Source organism: Atta cephalotes, assembly GCF_000143395.1.
Source record: "Atta cephalotes unplaced genomic scaffold scaffold00005, whole genome shotgun sequence".
NCBI lineage: Eukaryota > Metazoa > Arthropoda > Insecta > Hymenoptera > Formicidae > Atta > Atta cephalotes.
The window spans coordinates 428,151-449,135 of record NW_012130069.1 but is presented as its reverse complement, the minus strand read 5'-3'; the positions used below and the strand labels follow the sequence as shown (position 1 = coordinate 449,135).

Genomic DNA, 20,985 nt, shown 5'->3' with positions numbered 1-20,985 from the left:
CTTAAGAACCAATCACAGAAAATTGGGTCATGTGATCTGTTAGTATCTTTTCTATACGTTACGGTTTTCCATTGCAAATTCACTGCGTATAAGCAATACTTTTAGGGCTACATTTCAAAACTTCTTCTCTGAGGAAAATTTTACTCGAAATATATAGTACAGGTAACGTATACTATAACATATAAAGTAAAATCTTCCTCGAAGAGGAAATTTTAGAACGTAGCCTAAATGGAAAAATGGAGAATTAGCAGTGTTATAATAGAACAGGCTTAAATAGGCACAGATAACAAGGAATAACAAGCAATCAGAGCTCTGATGTGTAAGTTCGATATTATATCTCAAAACTCTAGCCTCTTTTCACCGAGGATTTAATCCAGATCAGAATGTAAGACCAACCAACTACAGTCGTGCATTCCCCTGTCATTCGATTGTAACAGGACAATACTCGACTGTAGTTGATTGATTTTTACATTCTAATCCAGTTTAAACGGTGGAAACTAGGCCAGTGATTGGACAGCTCGTTATTCCCTGTTCCCTATGCCTATCGTGTTTAAACCTTATGTGATAAAAATGGGCTCGAAACACTATCAGAAAACTCGTGGAAAATCGCGATTTTATTTTTTGCCGTTGCGAGAAAAGTTGAAAGTATATATCGTATGATAACGCATATGGAATACGCACGTTTTATTTTTAATATAGAAATTCCAATTTATATAAAATTTAATTTTATTTGATTAAATAGTAAATGCATCAATATTTATTGAAAAATACATACATTTATGCAATCATAAATTATCATTAAATTATCGTTTTTAACCGACATCAAAAAATTTTGAAATTAAAAAGAATAAAAACTGGCCTTGAAATCTAAGACAACTTTCCTTCTCAGAATGTATACGCATGAAAATATACAAATTTACAGAATTACAGGAAAATGGAAGGAAAAATATTTATCAAAATATTCTAAGTTGAATATTCTAAGTTGACAGTTTTCTCTGACAGGAACATTTGAATTTGTTCTTCCATAGTTTTTAATAAGAGTCATGACATAAGAGCGGAAGTACGCCATTGCCGTGCTGGCCGGAAACAGCACAATTCCACCATGGTTGATATCCGATTTCGCGTTCGCGCATTTTTGTACTATACATGAAACAGTTATTTATATTAATTCACAGATACTACATCCGCAATTCTATACAACGCTTTTCCGACACCGTTTCGAGCCCATTTTTTCGAGATCGACTGCTCAAATTTGATCTCCTTTTTATTCTATGAATTATAGGAACTCTACTATAATCATAATCAACAGGCTTGAAAAACTTGTCGTACGACAAAAATACACAAATGAAATAATGGCCTTATTCCACTAATTGCGCTCAGTTGTGCACATCGATTAATTTTTGTGCCCTTCATTAGTCCGACAAAGCGAAATTTAATATCTATCACATGTAATCGTTCTTAAGAATGTAATCATCGGAAAAAATATTTGATTTTGCTAAAATAAATGTAACCTTCAAAAATATATTTCCAAAAATACCAGCGTCAAATTATCACCGGAAATCTCAAATAAATTATAACTCATATAATGCAAAATAAAATGTTATAATTGAACTGTTTGAAGATCTAGAAAATGTATTCCAAAAAAGTTATATAGAAATATTATTAGATATCAATATCTAATCGATCATATTTAGCGCTTTTCTACTTATTTAATTTAAAAAATTCTAAATTAAATAAAAAATAGAAAATTGACACAAAATGGAATCTACTTCAAATAAATTTAAATCAATTAAATTTTTAATATTGTTCTAGATGTAGATTAGGTATTTTAGATTAGATGTATTGTATGTACATTAAATGTGTCTTTTAATAAATGGACTTATTGTTAAGCATAAATTTCCTGTAGAATCAATTAGAAAAGATTAAGATGTTTATGAAGACAATTATTTATAATTTTTTGCCTTTTATTTAAAGACTGTGATAAAATTATGAGTTACAACAGTGTTGATGTTACCAACGCTTGTTGTTTACTTTTTAATTGGCTGCTTGGTAGGAGCAGCGGTTTTCGTAGTATCTTTGTCAACTTTAGCTTTTGAGGTCTTTTTCACGGTTGCCTTGTATTTAGCCAGTTGCTCTTTTCTTCTTTTCAAAAGTGCGATGGTCTTCATCGTTGACGGTTTCTTTGATAATTTTATCTGTAATATCCATAAATTAATCGATAAGTCAAAATTTTGAATACAAACTGTTTTTTGCAATTCTCCTTCCATACTATTACATCTAAAATGTATATAATAAAGTAAAAATCATACAGTTAGTATAGTACATACGCCTCGTTTTTCAGCGAGAAGCAAATCCTTTTCACGCTGACGTTTTTGCGCAGTCAGAATGGCAGCACGTTTCAGAACTGCAGCATACGGGTTGAGACGCAGCATAGCCCGTGTATTGGTCAACGGATTCAATTTCTTTACTCTACGCACCACCTTCTTCCTATAATTGCATTAAATAAAACATATCAGTCATATTGTTTATCATGAATGATAGAATGGGCTTCTCGAAATAGCACTTCAATGCGCTATCAAATGAAAAAAAAAAGTATATTTATGCATTTAATTGCCGATATACATATAAAAGATCTTTTTTTCTTCTCCTATAATTACCTAGGAGCTCTCAAGACTTTGCGAATTTCCTCAGACTTTAGAAGTCTGGATAGATCCGTGTTGGCCATTTTAGGAAATGGTAAGTTATATCCTTTCTTAAGCTGTGATTCTTTACGCCAGGTTCCATAAAGAGCATCCAACTGCTCAAAAGCAGACTTCGTCCAGATTACAAAGCGTCCGACGTGACCGCCAGGTGCCAACTTCAATAGATTCATCTTATTGATGTTCATCAGAGAAACACCTGGGATATTGCGGAATGCTTTACGAATACCCTAGAAATTATAATGTTATTTATATAGCAATTTTTTATAATTTCTAGGTTTAATAATTAAGTTTGCATATAAATGTGAATAAAATTTATTTTAATTCAAATTCTGTTTACAGATTAAATTATCAGACAATACAAAGAGAAAACTTTAAAAGAAAATTACCTGATCTTGGCCATATACAATTAGAGGTCCACGTCGTTGAATGCGTCGGCGATTACGCATTTTACCTTTACCAGCACGAAAACGTTGAGATTTATACACCTAATAAAAAATAAATGAAATATAATTTAATAATTTGGTTGAATATTTAGAAAGAACTTATATAAATCACATAGATTTGATTAATTGTCTCTTTTTGGTAAGAATTTTAGGGACCTTTCTGTAAGCTCGATCTACATACAAGATACAGAATGCGAGTTGCAGGTCGCGAACTTGTTGCGTCAGTCAATCCGACATATCAATTTTAAAAGTGACACTTTGAAATTGGCTTGCGACCTGTAACTTGCGTTCTGTATCTTAAATCGGGCTTAACTCTTAACTGTAAACGTTACATGTTAAGAGAATAGGTTTCTTAATCTTTTAAAAAATAAAAATAATCCCCTAATAATTCCCTAACCAATAGGGAGTGAAGGCCGATTGAAATTGTTTTAAAGAGCTGTTTTAAGATTTTTAATCATTTAAATAATTCTATGTGAATTTAGAGAAGAAATTTGTGTGCATTGCATATATTGCATGTTGCATACATATGTCGCTAATTGGTCAATTTAAAAATAAAATATTCGCATTGGCAAAGCAGGTGAAAAATTACTAGACACCAGCTGATGTAAAGTGATATGTGCAATCGGGATGTAGGCAAACGAGATCTTCTCGTGAATTTGTATATACTATATATATATATGTATACATATATATTATATATTTTGTAGTTTGAATTATTTTATTTATATATTTTATTTTGTCATTTGAATTGTGCGAAAATCTTTTTGGATTTTTAAAATGCAGCAGACCTAGTAATATCACAAATTAAATTTAATTGCTCAATAGGTATCAAAGAGATCTTGATATGTTGGAAATCTATAAATAAATTTATCTATTGCAAAAAAATATTACCTCGGCTAGATCTCTAGCATTCTATGCAAGCACGCTAAACCTTTTTTTTAATAAACTCGAATACTTATAAAAAGTATTGTACAAAGAAAATTGTTTGGTAATTCATACCCCTTGCTAGTGAGCGCAAATCAACTAGTAAAGAACGCCTGAATACCATATTTCTCTAGCACCTATTAGGAGCATCTAAGCTTAATTTTGTTTAGCAAAGATGCGGACATTTATTGGTGCACATGAAAGGCAACGCAGAAGAATCTTAAAGATTAAAAGAAATTAAAACCTTTTGGATATCATTCCAAGCCTTAATGCGTCTCAAAAAGATGACAGCTTGCTTAGTTTTCGTGTATTCTTGAATCTTATCAGAAACAACGAGCGGGAATTCCGGAACCTCCTGGATCAAGTGTCCTATATATAAGTATAAAAATATAAAGTATATCACAGCCTGTTCTTTATTTTATTCAGAAATACTTAAATTATTTTTAAATATATTAGAACGTGATACAATAACTTTTTGTAATTCGTTCAAATTATTAAAGAGAACAGAAAAATATTTCTATATTCGAAAAAAATTGCAATACTAAAATATTTCTCTAAAAAAAAATTAATAAAATTTCATAAATATTTCATTTTCTTTAATAAAAAAATATTATCTACATAAAAGACATATACCTTTAGATTGGACAAGTGCAGGAACACCAGAGGCGGCAATGGCAGAAACGAGAGCATAACGCTTCTGATTGACGTTGACATGATGATGCCAACGACGCCACGGCTTGGTAGGTGCAAACATACGTCCGCCTCGGCACATATTACCAAAAGCACCCTGACCAGAACGATGGGTACCACCGCCACGTACACGAGGTATACGGGCCACAGCACGTCCAGTACCCCATGACTCAGCAGAGGTTTGATGACCTGCAAAAAATAAAACTATTATCTTTTTATACTTATTTATTATTCAAATATTGTAATCATCATCGTAATAATAATGAAATTAATAAAATGAAGATAATAATGGCTTAGCAGAAAAAACAATTGTAGATTGTTGTGATTCTTTAACATGATTGCTATTTGTCTTTGAATCTTTGTTGGATCTAAATGTCTGATTATATAAAAGAATTTTGCAAGAGTTACAAAGCTGCTTTTTCTAGTGTATTCTACTGAATACAGCCATCGATATTTACCGGCTTCTTTAGAAACACAATACGGTTGTCTTTTGTTTGTAGAAATCAACTGATGGATAACATTAACGATATCAGGACGAATTGGTGCCTTGAAGACAGATGGCAGGGAAATTGTATCACCTGATGCCTCATTCTTGTCAGAGTAGACCGTAATAAGTGGTCGCGCCGTTGATAACGACTAAAAAAAAAAAAATGTTATAACAATTCAGATGAATAATTATTTTTTTTATTTTCCTATTTTCAAATTTTTTGAAGGGTCAAAGTATCATGCGTATCAATTTAGTATTAGAACCTCTTTGGGAAGCAGAAAATCGCTTACATTTTTGCATTTGGTAGTTTGCATTCTTACTCCTTAGAGTTTGTTAACATTCGAGAAGATTATTATTTGAATGATGAACACGAAAAATTGCGTATATGAAGCGCAAATGGGATCGAACTCGGATCCACAGATCACGAATCAATTGCACTGAGCGGCAAACCATTCGGCGCCCCAGATGAATATATAATAATGTTGTTATTTATAAAAATAATGAATCATATTGATACTTTCCCTTCAATTTGAGTTTATTTAAAAATATCGCTGAAAAACATTCTCAGAAATTCAGATTTCATAAATGTCTGTAATACTATACAGCACATGGCTACAAAAAATATATGACATATTGCTACAATTAAAGATTAAAAAAAATTGTTTTTGTCTGCAGCATTAGGATTTTTTCCATTAAAATTACGCTCATTCATAACATAATTTTTACCACTGCTGATGTATCTTGAAATGTGTAAAAATATGAAAATGAGAAAATTTATTAGAATATTTGTAATATCATTAGTCAATATGTACACTCTAAAAAATCAGATTTAACAGAAGAGTTTACTAAATTAAAAAAATCAGATTTAACAGAAGGGTCTACTAAATTTAACTATTGATGTTAATATTGGGTTGGAGAAAAAGTTCTGTGAAATTTTGTTAGCTCAAAGTTATATACAAAATATATGTTCTTTTTTTCACTTATTCAGAATGTTCAAAAAAATCTCTAAATCAACATGCTTTCAATTTTGCAACAACTTTTTAGAATAATATTGGAACTTCATTTTGGAAAATAATAAAATGTAATATAATTTATCAAGACTCAAAGAAACTTACATCAGGACAGGAATCGTTCGGTCACTAGTGACCCGATCTTATTATGTAAGGTAAGGATTATATGCTCTATTGAATAATATCATGTTAATTTTTTAAATGTAAAATATATAAAAATTTGAATGTTAAAGATGAGATATTATTATCCTTAAATAACCAATAAATAACCATTATCCAATAGAAAAAAAGGATAATAATATCACATTTTTAGCTCAAATGTACATATATTCTATTTTTTTTTAAATTGACAATTACAATATTTGATAAAGCAATGTTTCAGGTTTAAGAATCTGTTTTTTTGCAATTGCAATATGATGATTTTTAATGGAGTTATGAGCAATCAAAGTCAAAATGCTTCTTTTTACTTAACTCATGAATAACTCAACAAAAAATTGTAGAAACATTTAAAAAAAACAATTTTGTAAGGAAAACTCCAAACTTTCACGATATAGATAGTCGAAAATTTTCGCAAATTTTTTTGGCGAATGACAAATCCATAAAGTGAGAAAAAATTTCCCTTTTTTTCAGTTCGTAGTTTTCTATATATAAAAATTACTCACATAAATTCAAAAAATATAGTAACCATTCAAAAGTAGAGATTTCAAGCTTTAAAACTCTTTTTTAAATTTAAATATTGATCATTTTTAATGAAGATATTGTATATATAATTTTGAGTTAACAAAATATCGTAAAACTTTTCCTCTAACTCAATATTAACACTAACACACAGTAAGAATTATATAGATTAAACTGTGCTAAATCTACATCAATATTTAGAATGCAAGTATTGACCAATAAAAAAAAAGTTACAAATATTCTAATAAATTCATTCACTTTTGTGATTTTATCTCACACTTAATCACATTTAATACATCCGTAGTTTAAAATTGGCCAATCATAGCCGTTTCTTAAAAGAATGGAACGACTATGATTGTCAGTTTCATAACTATGGATGTTATTAAACCCAATTAAGACCCGTGTAAATATAATTATTAAGACCAATATGATAATGTGGATTTAAAATCTGTAGCCTGTATTTAGAATGCTTTTATCTCTGAAACTCTATATGAATAATATATAGTGTGTTAGTGCGCTAGCTAACACATCGTTGTAAAAGCGTTCTAAGTACAAACCATGGTGCCAAATCCATAAATATTTTTTTAAATGTAGTGAATTTGCTCACTTTTATAATTTTTACCTCCTTTCAAGATACATAATCGATTTCCTGATCATTATTCAAGAGTCCATAGAGACTACATGTTCGTGCTTCACATATGCAACAGCTACCACAATGGCGGACCGGACATCGTGTCTCACATGCACATGGTACTAAGGAATGTAGTCACGTGCTGACAAACTTTGGATCCTTATATTCTTGCAGTTATTGTCGCGAATGAAAAAAATTCTGTCTCAGCTGTTATCGGAGAACAATGAATAAATTCGAAGAGAAGACATTCATAAGGAAGGTATCACGTATGATGTGCCGGAAACGGTACAGACGAGCGTGATCATTCTCGAGGAAATTAAACGGGCGGTCACGCAAAATCGACAGAAGAAAAAACCGCGATGTACATTTGCACTTGGAAAATCGATTTTCTTACCATCTCGTGTGTCCTTCCTATTATTTTTCACGCATGAGACGTAAACTTAACCAGACTGCGTTTGCACGACTCGTCCGATCACGGATAGAAAGGATCAAAGAAACATGTAGAGTGGAAACCTGAAAACAAGTATCGAAGGATTATCCGAATCTCATACACACAAAGCACTGATTGGTGAAAAGCTGGTTGTGGAAGTAAAATTATCTCTATCATCCGTTTTTCACCAATCAGTGTGTCAGAGCCATTGGGCGCGTTCACACTTTAACGCAAGAAAAAGCAGGAAGCGAAAAAGCGGCAGTCAATCAGAACTGCGGTAGTCTACAATTTCAACTTTTTGTATTACTAGAGATCCTATAATCAGAGTTTGGCAAAAGCGGGCACAATTTGGGTGCAGTTACTGCCGCAGATGTCATTCATTTAGGGGCTCCTCACAATAAAAGGAACAGGAAACAAAGAATAAGAATTTCAATCTATCAGAAATTATACATTGTGGAATACACAGTTTCTGATTTTTCGTATGCGATATTTTTCTTCAAAAATAGGGATTCAGGGTTCTGTAACTGTAACGCGATTCTGTAACTGTTCTAAACGCGTCTATTAACAGTTGTTAGTGTCGTTGCTGGCTTGTTTTCCTGCTAGATTATTAGTTGGATTAGAATTTTGCCACTGTATTGGCTGCAATGCAAGATTGTAAAGTTAGGAGTTCAGTTCTGCACAATAAAAGGAACAGGGAACAGAGAACAAAGAATAAGAATTTCAACCTATCAGAAATTTCCACAATATAGTACATTTCTGATAGGTTGAAATTCTTATTCTCTGTTCTCTGTTCCTTGTTTTTTTATTGTGTGTAGTCCCTTAGCAATCTAGATTACATTCCAAAACTTTTTTTTTAAATTTTCCTCGGAAAGGAAGTTTTGGAACGTAGTCCTAGATTGGTTAGTAAAACAAGCATCGTGTCGTTGACTTAAGTCACGTAATTGCATGACCAATCAGAATACTTTACACAGTCGCCCTTCTTTTAAGCTGAAACATAATGAAAAGCACGAGCAATAGAAACAGAGAATAAAATATTTTAACCTATCAGAAATCGTCCATTCTATTATTCATGGTTTCTGGATAAATTAAAATTTCTTATTCTCTGTTCCTATTGCCTATGCTTTTTATTGTGTTTCCAGCTTAAATCTAGGACTCTGGTGGCCGATTCTGTATTTTCAAACAAGGTGAAAATTACAAAGCAAATTTAACTAGATAAAATTTACTAGATGTTGACCAATGAAATTATTAGTATTCTAGTAAATTCGCTCACTTTTGTAATTTTCATCTTGTTTCAAGATACAGAATCGATCTTCTGATTACAGTCAACGCGATACTGCCAACGCTTTGAAGCGTTTTTTAATTGATTAAATTTTTAATTGATTAGAATTTAGTAAAATTCTTTCTTCTAATTGGTTCATCAAATGCTTCAAAGCATTTGTAGCGAGATTTTGACCATAGCCTTTATGCACTATGAATGCGCCCATTAGCTGCCATTAGCTCGACTATCTCTGCAAGATTTGTTCTCGATGACCATAGTCCGAGTTCTTGTAAAGTTTGCCCGCGTACCGGTTACGCAGTTTGCGCGTGTAATAACGGAAATTCACATCGTATTATCAAAAGTTTCTTGCATCTTGTGAACTCAAAGACTTCGACTCGCAGAGCACCATTTTGAGAAATTGATCAAGGTATGTATGTGCTCACAACGTGATTAACATTTCGCTGAAAAAATATGCCTCTCTGTCGTATCAATGTGACCGGACAAACATCAAATTCTTGCTCATTTTTCTTCTCAATAATTTAAATATCTCTCAAAGTTCATAAGTTGTAGAAGTAATTTATGAGGGAGAAGAAGAGAACACTCTGTTTTTGTTTATAATAACGTTATTTATAACATATACTATGTTTGGATGTATCAATGTGGTAAATAGGAACTATTAAGTACCTTACTAGTATAACCTTGTTACACTTTCTGCACTTAACATGAAGAGTAGTTGGGAGAGAGAAGGAAAGCAAAATGATTTTGAGAGAGATAATATAATATTAAATGTTAAACGTGTTCTTTGATAATCATATAGTAGGTTTTTTTATGTTTAAAGAAAATGATGAGAAAATGTCGTTCTTACAATAGTGAAGTAAACCGTCGTGAAGAACATTTTTTAAGGTTAAGGGAGCTGTTATATCGACAGAGTAAACGCGCGAACAACAAGACAATAAACTATTTAAATAAATTTATTATAATTTTATAAATTTTTTTCACGACGAATTTTTTGTCGAATTTTGAAGCTATAAATATTTTCTATTTTGCTAAAATAATAATTTTCTGTATCAAGATTGATGAAACGTAGAAAACTAGTAGCATATTGTTACTCAAGTATTTTTTCGATTTTTTAAAAATTTAGATATTTATTATATATACTTCTTATATTTATTTATATAATATCCAATAATATTTTAATTAAAAATTAATGTTTAAGTTTTAATAAATTATTCAATTATTAATAGAAATTAAATAATCATAAAATATTTTTTCGTTACAATGAAATCGAGATTTTTTTACATAGTTGTATCAGTAATAATGGAAAATTACAAGCTAAAAAAAAAATCTTAAAAATAACAAAGATAAAATATAAATAATTATTTTTAATATACAATGTTACATACAATGATGTCTTGCAGTATTTTTATTGCTGTTCAACAAACAACAAAGATCGCGTAAAAAAATACAATTGAGAATGTCTATTAGAAAAATGTGACATATCCACAAAAGCATTGAGTAATAAGGATTCTTAATTTTTAATGGACGAAATGCAGTTTGCGATCCTTTCATGTAGCATGTATTGTATGTATACTATGCGTAATTATTATATAATATAATAACTATATAATCGCTAGAACAAGCTTGTAGCAGAAACAAACTCCTTTTAGTAAAAAATAGTTGTATTCAGGTTGAGGTGTTATTTAAGGCATGCAGATTAATTTCTCAGAATATTGAAAATCGACAAAATATGTGAATTAACAAATACATAATTCTCGAGGAGGACATTCAGCATTTATATCATTTTTTCTAAGAGAAATTAATATGTTGCACTTTATTTACCTCGCTCCTGTATACTACTAATAATTTTATTTCGCACTACGGACGTACTTATTGTTCTAATAATAAGGCGTTTAGATTACATTATAGGCAACTATATATTAGAGAATTATACTCTGATATAAACAACTTTTATACTATTGTTTTTGTTGTATAAAAAAGAGGCATGACTGCGCAGAATGGCAAAAAATTGATATTAAATAGGAAGGTTGTATGAAAAAGAGAAATTAATTATGAAAAATATAATTAAAGTTAAAATTTTTACGTTTTGTTTTTTTTTTTTCAGAAGTTTGCAATATATAAATTGATTAGCAAATATTTATGCATTACGCTTATATAGCAACATTTATATAAGTATATTAATAAAAACTGAATCAAATTCAAAAATTAATCTAATTTTAGTCTATAACATTCATAATAAGTAGTATCTACTATATTTCTTTGCATTTTTGAGACTAATTCCTGAGTCATTTCCCCGGTAAAAATAAAAACCAAGCAGAAGCCAAATATAAAGAAAGAGTATCAGAAACGTCCACTTCTAGAAAACATAAGAAACAGCGAGAAATGTTTACTTAAAGAAAAAAACCCGCTTTTATCTTCGGCAATTTACTCTTCGTAGAAGTTTCATTACTTCTGTTAAGCCGAAAACATAATGAAAAGCACAGACAATAGGAACAGAAGATAACAACTTTCAACCTATCAGAAACTATGTATACAAGAATAAACGCTTTCTGATGTTGAAATCTCTCTTATTTCCTATTGCCTGTGCTTTTCATTGTTTCCGACTTTATTCTTCCTTTACATTCAGTTTATGCTCCGATTTTTATCTTCGCCAGGGTTACTTGTATCGGCAAGAATATCAGTCGAAAAAAATGAGAAAGATCATTTGTCTTTTTATATCATGACATTTTGTTTTTTTATATCATGAGTACATATAGACTTATTTGTCTTTTAAGCTTGAGACATAATTAAAAAGGTAATAGAAACAGGTAATAGAAACAGCGAATAACAGATTTCAATTTATCAAAGTTATCAGGAATTGATGTATAAGAATACATAAAATTTTGATTGATTGAATTCTATTATTGCTTGTTTCTATTGTTTTTGCTTTTCAGTTGTGTTTCAGGCTGTATTTTCTTAGCGAGCTTATTTACTTGTAGTAAATAAATCGAAGAATATAAATTTTTCAAATGCATTCACTGATTCTACCAAGCATTGATTAATCAGGTGCGCTTTAAAACTTTTTATCTTAACAAATTCAAGTTTTTTCAAGAGAAAGCGAATATTTATGCAAATGATGTCAATTATAAAATAGGCACATGATACGATCGCCTTCGAGAGGGTCATTTCTGAGTTCTTTCTCAAGAAGTATTGTCTTATAATTCTCCATTGCAGTTTGCAATTCTTTTCAAGGTTTCAGAAGATTTCAATTCCTATATGATTATCCCAAATCTTGGAATTTCATACTCTTGAATTTTATACTCTATATTTTAACAGGAGATAAACACTCGAGATTATTAAGTTGATGCAGTTTATTATATTTGTTGTAAGTAAAATTGAAGACGAAATCGTGCAGTTTTGAAAAGCAAAGCTTTGTCGTGTCTCGTAGAAGATTACAGCACAACTCGATTGTGTAAAATAAATCTCTTGCACCAACTTGATACTCGAGAAAAATATCAAGAAATCACCTGAAAGAAACGTATAACATCGAAATCATAAAACATCAAAACTCTCAGAAATGACCTTAGACCTCGAAGGCGTCCCACTGCTACGCTATCATGGCAGCGATCGGACTGAAACGCATGATTTTACTGAGAAGGATCCAGGCTACCGATGCAAGAGCACAGAGAGTGACTCCACCCCATCCTAAGTCCATACTCCACGCGGTAGTGACTCTCCTGGCCTTGAGAATGCTGCGAAGAACAGGCATACCGATAACGCCATCTTCTATTGATTTGGTCCCACGATCTTGAACCCTCTTGAAGTGAATAATTGTGAGCGTGAACAGCGCGAATGTTGCTAGAATGAAATAGAGTGATTCCCAACTTAATCACTATTGTTTAATATTTGAATGGCTGCGCTATATAATATATATAGCAATTAAGTTCATAGATATATTTTCCTTTATTCCAACATCATATTTGAAATTATGATCTCTGTAGACTAGTTTGTCAAGTTATTAGTAGATAATTTTTACCTGCAAGGAGATACATCACTCCTGTCACCAGTACGGCCGATATCTGATGCCTACATAGTCCAAAAAATCCTATAAGTGCAGCGCATCCTAAGATGATTAGACACACCAGAGAGCACGAGATACTCAGATTTTGCATTCCTGGAGCAGATGATTAAAATGATAAATTCATGATAAATATTCATAGGAAATATAGATATTTTATTGAGGAATAAAATAGTTTATTATAGAATAAAATTTGTTGCGCTTTTTAATTAAATGTTATTTACAATTTACTTACGATTTTGCCAAGCTCCGCGCGCTTCTACGTGCGCCTCGCTTGGTGTTAAATAATTGACGCATTTTTTTTGCGGGAAATCCACTTGATTTAACAGCTGTATCTCTTCCTCTAGAACAACAAGCATGATTCGTTAATAATTTAATCTTTGTTTCTTTCCATTTAAATAAATAAAATTATATAGAAAAACTATACTATGTTACTTTCGAAATCGTTCAAAATCATCGCCAGAAAACAGAATTTAAATTCTTTAATTTAAATGCTATTGAGAAAGTTTGTTAAAGTTTTTTTGGCTCTTTCGTTTCTAAACGTTATCTTTCGATTGAGAGAAATTAAATTGCCAAATCATAAATACCATGTGCATTATCATACTTTTGATATATTCTTTGATTTGAAGATATATATATATATAGAAAACTTTAACACCTTGGCTGAATATAAATGTCACGCAAAGGTGATGCAGGCAGTACTAGGCAGTGCTTAGCGTGTTCAGATCCTATGAATGTAATTCCGACAAAAATAACTAAATGAAACAATTACGACCAAATTCTTCAAGTACTCTTCAAGGTTGCATCCGTTCGATTAAACGAAAAGTACATGAACATGTGTAGTTGCATTAGGCATCGTAAATACTTTAACGTTTCATTAAATGGGCACTTTCCTATCAATCGTGCTTCCAGATATTGAGTATTTTCCAATTCTACTGTATTTTATTTACCGACTTCTTGATCTATTTGAAGTGAATTTTTTACTTTATACTTTAATGAAGAATAATGTTTTTAAAGAAAAATTGACGAAGACATGATACTTATCGTGTTTCGTGGAAATGCAATAAATATCTTACGCTAAAATTTTGTAGATATTACCTTGTCTATATTGCACGTGACTATATTTAGATACCACCTTGACTCTGGTCGGAGATATCGAACCGTTGAATCGCACAATTTAAGCACAGTATTCTTATGATCGCGTGACCGTGATCTTTGCTTTTGTGGATTGAGCAAAACTATCGTACTTATTAGATTCAAATTTTATTCGAATGCCGATAATGTTTCTATTGGCATAAGCGAGAAAATACGACACGTTGATTGTATCCATATCATAATAAGATCTGGATATTAGAAAGAATGATATGACTTAATGTTGCATCCGTAAATGATTGCAAATAATTTTAATTATCTTTGTAAAGAAAATTTCTTTTAATTTGCATTTCTTTCCATCAATCTTCTCATTATTATCATCGATGTATTTAACAATAACATTATTAGTTTTTTATTAGTATCAATATTAAGCATTTAGTTTTAGTTTTAATATCACGATTGAAATTGCCATAACCGTAATGATAAAAACATCCGTAATGATAATTAATACGCCATGGAATAAGCTGAAAACATTAGAATCTGCATTCATAGTCGTGAAAATATAATATATTATATTTAAATACTACAAGCATGTACAAAAGATATATGTGCAATTTTAGATCTAATAAATTTAACATTACAAAAATCACAACAATTTATACCTGACAATGAAACACACATAATCCAAATGCCGCCGTGCATAGGAACTAAGAAGGTTGAACTTTTGGCGGCACGATGTTTATTTCGATGATTAACGGAAGACTCGAGCTTTGCCACTTGATCATTCAGATACCACGTGAGATTGACGTTCGCATGAATTAGATCTTCCCTGTCCCAGTTGATTTCTTCCCAGTGATCCGACATTATTGCACTGCATAGGAGCCCCGTTGCTGAGAAATGATAAAGGAAGATATAATATTGAATTATTTATTTTTCTATTAAATCCCGGTCCATAATAAAAAAAGTTTTCTCTCTAAACAGAAGAAGGCAGAAAGGTTGAAAAGTTTCTTGGAAATCAAATCGAAGTTGAACAGTTTAGAGTAATTTTGTTTTCAACTTTTTGAGATTTTTCGCACTAGCTTCTTCAAAAAAAATATATTTATCAATAGAGAGACTTTGTTGATCTTTACACTTCTCACGAGTCGAGACGTCAGTCTCTTCCGGGACGCGGTGCCGGTCTTCTCATCTCTTTACCTGCAACAGTCAGCACGAGAGTGACGAAGAGAAAGACGAGGCGCGAAGCGGGTCCCCGGGGCACGCGGCTCGGTTCCATCTGTTCTTGGATGGCGGTGCCCAGGGCGACGCCTGCAACGCGACGCTCGCGTCCCCCGACTCTTACTGGCCGATGTACGCCCTTGGAACCTGCTCTTTCTCGCTTTCTCTCCCCGGCATCCTTGCGATGCGGACGCCCTCCACCCTTCTACATTGAAACGCTACGACGAATCGACCCACATGGACAGCCACCCGATTTCTCTCCTTTCCCACCCGCGGATGCTGCGGATGTCCACCGTAACACCCACTCACCCCTTCTGCATCTTCTGAAACAATTGCATGTGCGAATAAAGTTCGCGTCGTGCCAAACATTGGAAATTAAGGACGGTATTCACAGTCGGATTTCATGTTTGATACTGTCTTAAATACAGTCATGAACAAAGCAGAAGAGAGCCATATTAGTATTAGTATCTTAAAACGTACTTAAGATGGACTTTAAAATAAGAACGGATTATGAATACCATCATAAAATTTCGTTATAAATCATCGTAGATTAAGATCGAAATAATTAAATTTGTAGATAAAATGAATTTTAATTTCAATTCATCACAATTAATGTTTATCTTTTTCGTAGAGAAAAGAATGCTTATTTGCACCTATATATACACGTTCGTTAATATTCTCTCTCTCTCTCTCTCTCTCTCTCATTCATTCAACCTATCTAGAAATATTTTTGCGTCATCTGATGTGAACCTAATACTGCATATACATCTTATTTGAAGCAGACACAATATTAAGCAATATTGCACCAACTTTGACTTTAAGCAAAACTTAAAACTCTCTCGTTTTAAAACGAAAGAGAGACAGAGAGAGTTTTAAGCCTTGCTTAAAATCTAAGTAACATTGATGCAAGTGATACGAAAATTCATTAAATTTAGTTTTTGCTTTCTAATGTTGTGAAAAGATCATAGCTCAATAGAGATTTTTCTGATTACTTATATTTCCTATTCCAAGCGAAACGTTCTCTACCATCAGTTGACTGATTTTACTTGATTGATTTTACCGATATAGTTTACGTACATTGTTAAGATTGTTTGCTTTTATTGATGTTTTCAAAATATATACAAGTTATATGATATTATATAAGTATTCTCTTGTTCTTGTTTTTTAGATGGCCGATGTGTCGGAGGAAGTGCCGATCAAGGATGCCGCGACAGCAATCTCTCAGGGTAAACGTCACCTCCTGGTACGCGATTATCATCTCGCAGTAGCCGTCTTAGCTCGTGCGTGCGAGCTTCTTGCTCAGGAGCATGGAGAGACCGGCGATGAGATGGGTGAACTCTATCTACTTTATGGACGAGCTCTTTTGGGTTTGGCTCGTGAAGAAGCGGGAGTGTTAGGCGGTGGTGTACCCGGATCCGAGGAAGTCAGTCAGGATGAGCAAGGTGAAGATGAGGAGGAGGAAAATGAGGAGGGAGCTGTAACCGAAGGCAATCATACGGAAAGTAGCTCTTGCACATCAAACGGCAAAGAGGATAATAAGCAAGAGACAAAGGATGAGGAAAAAGAGGATGAAGAGCCAAAAGATTCAAAAGATATGAAAATTGAAGAATCTGAAGGACTCGAAAAGGATGAAAAGAAGGAAGAGTCTAATAAAATGGTGGACAATAAGATTGAAGAACAGAACAAGCAAAGAGAAGAAATTCCTGGCTGTAGTCGAGATTTTGACTTGCATAATGGCGAAGCTTCTGGTAGTGGAATGAACAGAAAAAAAGAAGACGAGGATGAAGAGGCAGAAGAAGAGGATGTTGAAAAGGAAAATGATGAAGACGAAATCAACAATCTACAGGTGATTTATCTAGATTAAGTGTTATCTAGATTTATTTAATTACGTGTTAGAAGACTCAATTACGTTGTATCGAATACTTTTGCTTGTTGTCGAATTGAGTTATCCAAGTGTAATTCTTAATTAAAACGTAATCTATTGATAAATATTGAATCAGTTGATTCTAATGTCTAATTTCTGTTTCTAGATTGCATGGGAAGTTTTAGAACTAGCGAAATTAGTGCTAGTAAAACGCGGACCTCCGGGCTGGAAGTTTTTAGCTGAGGCTTACCGTCTTCTGGGCGAGGTTGCAATGGAGGGTAGCAACCATGAAAGTGCGCTGATCGATTTTAAGGCCTGTTTGAATCTTCTAGAAAAAATGACTCCACGCGACCATCGTGCGATCGCCGAGATCCATTATCAGCTCGGATTGGCGCACGCGATGGCGAACAATTTTGACATCAGCATTGAACAATTCAACCAAGCATCTGCGCTGTTGGAAGCAAAGATTGTGCATTTAAAGACTTTGCAAGATGATCCACCCCAATCTGATGATCCATTCTATACCGTTGAAGGAGAGATCAAGGAGCTGCAGGAACTTCTTCCAGAGATTCAAGAAAAAATCGCAGACATCAATGATCTGAAGAAAGAAGCTAATGTGCTCAAAGAGATTAAGGAAGAGAGATTGAATGGATGTTCTAGTGATGGTGAAGCGAATGAGGCTTCTGGAAGTGGTAGTAGTAGTAGTAGTAGTAGTAAGTCGAAACCTGCCAGCGATATATCGCATCTGGTAAGGAAAAAGCGCAAAGTGGAGGACGAAGAGGAGACTGCTTCTCTTTGCAAGAAACCGATGCAGGAAAAAGACATAGCATGAAAAGTGCGAGTATCTGTTTTTTTCATGATAATCAGACTAATTTGAACTCTGATAAAACTAAAAATTGTTGATATTTTTCTCAATAATGTAGAAAAAGTATTTACTGTTGTATAAAAATTCAGTGTTTTTTTTTTTTTTACAGAAATAACAATTTGCTACTCAGTGAATTTATTTCCAATATACGTATCAGTAGAAATAATCTTTAGACTGCCAACAAATGATATACATTCGAAATTCGGTACTTAAAATTGTTTTTTGATATCATAAACACAAGAACTGTTTTACAGTTGCGTATCATCAAGAAAAATATTTTATATTTTTCTTGATAATGGATATTTACTGTACAAACGCAAAGTAACGTTTTCTGATAAAGATGATTTTAGGGTATGTTCCATTTAATCTTTGATGACAACAAGAATGAAATTGATGCTCGTGAGCATTGCGAATGTTAAGTAGTACGTATCCTTAATAATTAACAGAATTTGTGAAAAAATATAAATAATAATGTTTACCTTATTTTAACTATAGACTATAATCCATTTGACGCTACATTTGATGATACCTTGAAGCATTTTTTGGTCAGTTTGTAAAATTCTTTCTTTCGATTAATCAATCAAATATGTCGAAGCATTTGTAGCACTAAATGGTTCGCACTCTATAGAAAATTTGTCATATAAATTTATTATATTAAATTCTATTATATCGAAATATATTAAATTCTACACAATTCGTCCAAGGTTAGAGCAGTTTGAAACTCTATAAATTAATTTTGGAAAAAACTTGATACGATTTAAAAGTATTTAATATATTAATGATGATTCGTTTGTCGCAATCAAGGCTAAGTTATTAAGGGCCGATTGTTCCACTTTTTGGTAAATTTTATCTATTAGATAAATCTGGCAACCGCGTATTAATAATTGGGTAATCTTGCTACTTACCCAACAGGTAAAATTTATCAAAAGGTGGAACAACCGGGCCTAAGAATGATGTGTGCGTGTGAACATATTTTTTTATTTGAAGACATTAGAGAAGCTATTATGGAACTATTTGGAGAGATTTTCAAAAATAGATTAAGGGCCGATTGTTCCACCTTTTGTTAAATTTTACCTATTGAGTAAATAGCAAGATTACCCAATCACATACGCGGATTATCAGATTTACCTCACAGGTAAAATTTATCAAAAGATGGAATAATCGGCCCTAAGAGTAGTTAATCTACTTTGGACAATACTCAAAATTAGGAAATCTTTCGCGAACGAAAATTTCAAAGTGTATCAAATTTCTTTAATCTAATAGTCATTTATCTTTGTTATTTATTAGATATTTTTGAAAAAGGTCTATGATAATCTAAAGAGATATATAGACAGAAACTGTCGCATTTTCTCAGCAACCGACATAGTTCCATAATATTCCCAGAGGATATGCTACAATATATTTATTCTAGTTTAGCTGAATAGCGGTAAACACACAGTACTGTTTTAAACTGTAGATATAAGAATTCAAGTAGAAGTAAGTGATTGTTTGTGTACGAATATCACATAAATAAATGTTAAAGCAATGTCTTTTTTTATTCGCGTGTATCTTTTCAATTTACTTTTTCCCACACTTTTTCCCTAATATAATATATATATATATATATATATATAATAGCGAATATAATAGCGTTGGACGCACTAGTGCAAATTTAATGTATATTAAAGCCATTGTACACTGATTTAATTTGTGTAGTAATAGTGAAATGAAGAATTATAAAATATAGATTTTATTTAATAGCATAATAAATACACATATTGAGAATTTTATAGTTTAATCCGTTTTTATATTTATATAAATACATATTTTTTTAATTGTGTATGACAGCTTTAATGTACACTAATGTGCATACAATCAAATTCATTATAAATCTTTGATTAAATAATTTGACAATGATATACGAGATAAGTTGGAGTAGTTCAACCAGTATTTTACTTATGAGAAAATTTTCGACCTACACCTAATTAATCGACTTTTTTACCGATATTCGATAACGTTTATCATCTATATGTTTGGCTTATAGTTTCATCTATTTGTCGAAGAAGTGTTGCTGTACAATCACAAACTTCATTAAAATAGGTTATTTTGTCAATGGAGATATATGATTTTTCTTTCATTATTACAAGTAGATATTTGAATAATTGAAATAAGAAACTGTGTAAATACCACACCGTGTATTCCCAAATATTATAGGCTTTAATATGACTTTATGAAACTAACAGTAAATTGAGGTTCAATTTTGTATTGACTTATGTGATATCTTTGTACAGAATATTCCAAATAAAAATACAACAGCACGAATATTCTCGAAAAAAATAAATTACAAAAGTATTTGTCATTTGTCGTTCCAATCAGTAATTTTTAAAATATGTGAAGGTTAAAAACTGGCTAATTACAAATTACGATTAAACGAGCTGTAATCTATAATTGACTAGTATTTAAGCTTCGTCTTGAAAACTGCTTAGAACGGTAAATGGTAAATATATTTATAATGTATTTTTTCTAGAATTTTCTTTCTGTGGTATTTCGATTTGTAAATTTCAGACAATCTCTCTCTCTATATCACATATATATATATATATATATATATATATATATATATGTGTGTTNTAAGTATAGCA

At 31.8% G+C, this 20,985-nt stretch overlaps 3 protein-coding genes across 3 annotated transcripts; 1 reads left to right on the top strand and 2 right to left on the bottom strand.

Moving 5' to 3' along the window:
* Positions 1–1,943: 1,943 nt before the first annotated feature.
* Positions 1,944–8,048, bottom strand: LOC105626225 (60S ribosomal protein L4). The gene is made up of 8 exons (XM_012207529.1): positions 7,960–8,048; positions 5,218–5,395; positions 4,703–4,948; positions 4,314–4,438; positions 3,089–3,187; positions 2,658–2,929; positions 2,328–2,487; positions 1,944–2,195 (listed from the first exon to the last, which is right to left on the bottom strand). The coding sequence occupies exons 1-8, from the start codon at positions 7,960–7,962 to the stop codon at positions 2,028–2,030; spliced, it is 1,251 nt and encodes a 416-aa protein (XP_012062919.1). The 5' UTR covers positions 7,963–8,048; the 3' UTR covers positions 1,944–2,027.
* A 4,809-nt stretch (positions 8,049–12,857) lies between these two features.
* On the bottom strand, positions 12,858–15,693 carry LOC105626222. The gene is made up of 5 exons (XM_012207527.1): positions 15,615–15,693; positions 15,083–15,310; positions 13,564–13,671; positions 13,287–13,424; positions 12,858–13,108 (listed from the first exon to the last, which is right to left on the bottom strand). Exons 1-5 carry the CDS (start codon positions 15,691–15,693, stop codon positions 12,858–12,860), a joined length of 804 nt encoding a protein of 267 aa, XP_012062917.1.
* LOC105626224 (nuclear autoantigenic sperm protein) lies at positions 14,611–18,331 on the top strand. The gene is made up of 3 exons (XM_012207528.1): positions 14,611–14,670; positions 16,789–17,481; positions 17,666–18,331. Exons 2-3 carry the CDS (start codon positions 16,804–16,806, stop codon positions 18,329–18,331), a joined length of 1,344 nt encoding a protein of 447 aa, XP_012062918.1. The 5' UTR covers positions 14,611–14,670; positions 16,789–16,803.
* The last annotated feature ends 2,654 nt before the right edge of the window (positions 18,332–20,985 follow it).

What these genes read in the sequence shown, in the direction of transcription:
- LOC105626222 (XM_012207527.1), bottom strand. Translation starts at nt 15,693, where the DNA reads ATGGAACCGAGCCGCGTGCCCCGGGGACCCGCTTCGCGCCTCGTCTTT. An exon ending in TATGTGTGTTTCATTGTCAG is followed by an intron (nt 13,672 to 15,082) that starts GTATAAATTGTT and finishes TTGTTGTTCTAG; the next exon opens with AGGAAGAGATACAGCTGTTA. An exon ending in AGTGATGTATCTCCTTGCAG is followed by an intron (nt 13,109 to 13,286) that starts GTAAAAATTATC and finishes ATTTCATTCTAG; the next exon opens with CAACATTCGCGCTGTTCACG.
- LOC105626225 (XM_012207529.1), bottom strand. An exon ending in TGCACTTGTCCAATCTAAAG is followed by an intron (nt 4,439 to 4,702) that starts GTATATGTCTTT and finishes ACTTATATATAG; the next exon opens with GACACTTGATCCAGGAGGTT. An exon ending in TTCTCGCTGAAAAACGAGGC is followed by an intron (nt 2,196 to 2,327) that starts GTATGTACTATA and finishes TGGATATTACAG; the next exon opens with ATAAAATTATCAAAGAAACC.
- LOC105626224 (XM_012207528.1), top strand. Translation starts at nt 16,804, where the DNA reads ATGGCCGATGTGTCGGAGGAAGTGCCGATCAAGGATGCCGCGACAGCA. An exon ending in ACGAAATCAACAATCTACAG is followed by an intron (nt 17,482 to 17,665) that starts GTGATTTATCTA and finishes TTCTGTTTCTAG; the next exon opens with ATTGCATGGGAAGTTTTAGA.